At 44.1% G+C, this 2,500-nt stretch overlaps 1 protein-coding gene across 4 annotated transcripts in view; it reads left to right on the top strand.

The window, feature by feature from the left end:
* Nucleotides 1-2,500, top strand: part of sema6a (sema domain, transmembrane domain (TM), and cytoplasmic domain, (semaphorin) 6A) — an 80,282-nt gene that overhangs the window by 65,662 nt on the left and 12,120 nt on the right. For 3 of the 4 annotated variants that reach the window (XM_084389135.1, XM_084389137.1, XM_084389136.1), the window contains one exon: nt 2,443-2,500. This exon is cut by the window's right edge and continues 104 nt beyond it. The exons of the other annotated variant lie outside the window; for it this stretch is intronic. In XM_084389135.1, the coding sequence (XP_084245261.1) occupies nt 2,443-2,500 (58 nt within the window). The remainder of the gene's footprint in view (nt 1-2,442) is intronic. 4 annotated transcript variants of the gene reach the window in all.

Raw genomic sequence — 2,500 nt, forward strand, 5'->3', positions numbered from 1 at the left:
TCCTTTTCCTCACTGTATTCCTCCTCTTCCTCGCTGGTATTCCTCCTCTTCCTCGCTGGTATTCCTCCTCTTCCTCACTGTATTCCTCCTTTTCCTCGCTGGTATTCCTCCTCTTCCGCGCTGGTATTCCTCCTCTTCCTCACTGGTATTCCTCCTCTTCCTCACTTTATTCCTCCTTTTCCTCACTGTATTCCTCCTCTTCCTCACTGTATACCTCCTCTTCCTCACTGTATTCCTCCTCTTCCTCACTGTATTCCTCCTTTTCCTCATTGGTATTCCTCCTCTTCCTCACTGGTATTCCTCCTCTTCCTCACTGGTATTCCTCCTTTTCCTCACTGTATTCCTCCTTTTCCTCACTGGTATTCCTCCTCTTCCTCGCTGGTATTCCTCCTCTTCCTCACTGTATTCCTCCTTTTCCTCACTGGTATTCCCCCTCTTCCTCACTGGTATTCCTCCTTTTCCTCACTTTATTCCTCTTCTTCCTCACTGGTATTCCTCCTCTTCCTCACTGTATTACTCCTCCTCCTCACTGGTATTCCGCCTCTTCCTCACTGGTATTCCTCCTCTTCCTCACTGGTATTCCTCCACTGCCTCACTGGTTTTCCTCCTCTTCCTCGCTGGTATTCCTCCTCTTCCTCACTGTATTCCTCCTTTTCCTCACTGGTATTCCTCCACTGCCTCACTGGTATTCCTCCTTTTCCTCACTGTATTCCTCCTCTTCCTCGCTGGTATTCCTCCTCTTCCTCACTGTATTACTCCTCCTCCTCACTGGTATTCCGCCTCTTCCTCACTGGTATTCCTCCTCTTCCTCACTGGTATTCCTCCACTGCCTCACTGGTTTTCCTCCACTGCCTCACTGGTTTTCCTCCTTTTCCTCACTGGTATTCCTCCTCTTCCTTCACTGGTATTCCTCCTCTTCCTCGCTGTGTTTGTCTGGTTTAGAGATGGTTTTCCCGAGGATCTCGTATGTGTGTCATCGTCCTCTGGCTGTGGAAAATGAATTATAGAATAGAGCTGTCACGCTGATCTGGCGGCCCGTGGCTCTTACTGAAATAAATCATGTTAATGACTGTGACTGTGACTGACGGGAACAGAGAGAGTTTATCTGTGGATTAACACACACTGTTCGCTAAACTAGTCCTGAAACTTTTTAGTCACACCTTTGAGCTCAAATATTTACCCAGAGATTTCAGTTACTATTTATGAGTTTAAAAACATATTCATGGTCCTCTGATGTTGATTAATGGCCAACATGATATATTTTTTAAATAAAATATTATAAAAATAAATAATTATAATAATATAAATTATATAAATTTGATGTTTATTTTAAGATCGTTTTAATTAATTATTTGCTTACAAACCTTACTGAACTCCCCTGTTGTTAGAGTTACTGTGGTGTTGAACTGGTTGTGTAGTTGTGTATTTGTTGGACTGGTTGTGTAGTTGTTGGACTAGTTGTGTAGTTGTTGAAGTGGTTGTGTAGTTGTGTAGTTGTTGAAGTGGTTGTGTAGTTGCTGAAGTGGTTGTGTAGTTGCTGAAGTGGTTGTGTAGTTGTTGAACTGGTTGTGTAGTTGTTGAAGTAGTTGTGTATTTGTTGGACTGGTTGTGTAGTTGTTGGACTAGTTGTGTAGTTGTTGAAGTGGTTGTGTAGTTGTTGAAGTGGTTGTGTAGTTGTTGAAGTGGTTGTGTAGTTGTTGAACTGATGTCAGTGTCTGGGTCGGGTTAGGTCTGGTTTTCATTGTAGCAACTGGTTTAATTTCTTGTCACTGTTTGATCAAACAGTCCAGTCTCAGGACGGAGAGTCGTGTGTGAGTTTGAATGGGGTTTATTCTGTGATTATGACCAGATTACTGTAAATTATCCGGCTTATTACACAGATACTTATCAAATAAATCAATCAGTGGACATGAAATATTGATTAGAGCATGAAAGATGTTATCATGTATGGAGAAACTGAAAGAAGCACAGCTGTGTTTAACTAGTGTTAGTGTGTGTGTGTGTGTGTGTGTGTGTGTGTGTGTGTGTGTGTGAGATGTTAATGTGTGTGTGCTCATCAGGTCTCCTCACCACTGCTCCTCCTGTGTGTGTGTGTGTGTGTGTGTGTGTGTGTGTGAGAGAGATGTTAATGTGTGTGTGCTCATCAGGTCTCCTCACCACTGCTCCTCCTGTGAGTGTGTGTGTGTGTGTGTGTGTGTGTGTGTGTGTGTGTGTGTGTGTGTGTGTGTGTGAGTGAGAGATGTTAATGTGTGTGTGCTCATCAGGTCTCCTCACCACTGCTCCTCCTGTGAGTGTGTGTGTGTGTGTGTGTGTGTATGAGTGAGAGATGTTAATGTGTGTGTGCTCATCAGGTCTCCTCACCACTGCTCCTCCTGTGAGTGTGTGTGTGTGTGTGTGTGTGTGTGTATGAGTGAGAGATGTTAATGTGTGTGTGCTCATCAGGTCTCCTCACCACTCCTCCTGCTGATCCGCTGGTTCGGGGTCGAATGGTGAAAGCGAA

The sequence above is a fragment of the Rutilus rutilus genome, assembly GCF_951802725.1.
Source record: "Rutilus rutilus genome assembly, chromosome: 19".
Taxonomy (NCBI): Eukaryota; Metazoa; Chordata; class Actinopteri; order Cypriniformes; family Leuciscidae; genus Rutilus; species Rutilus rutilus.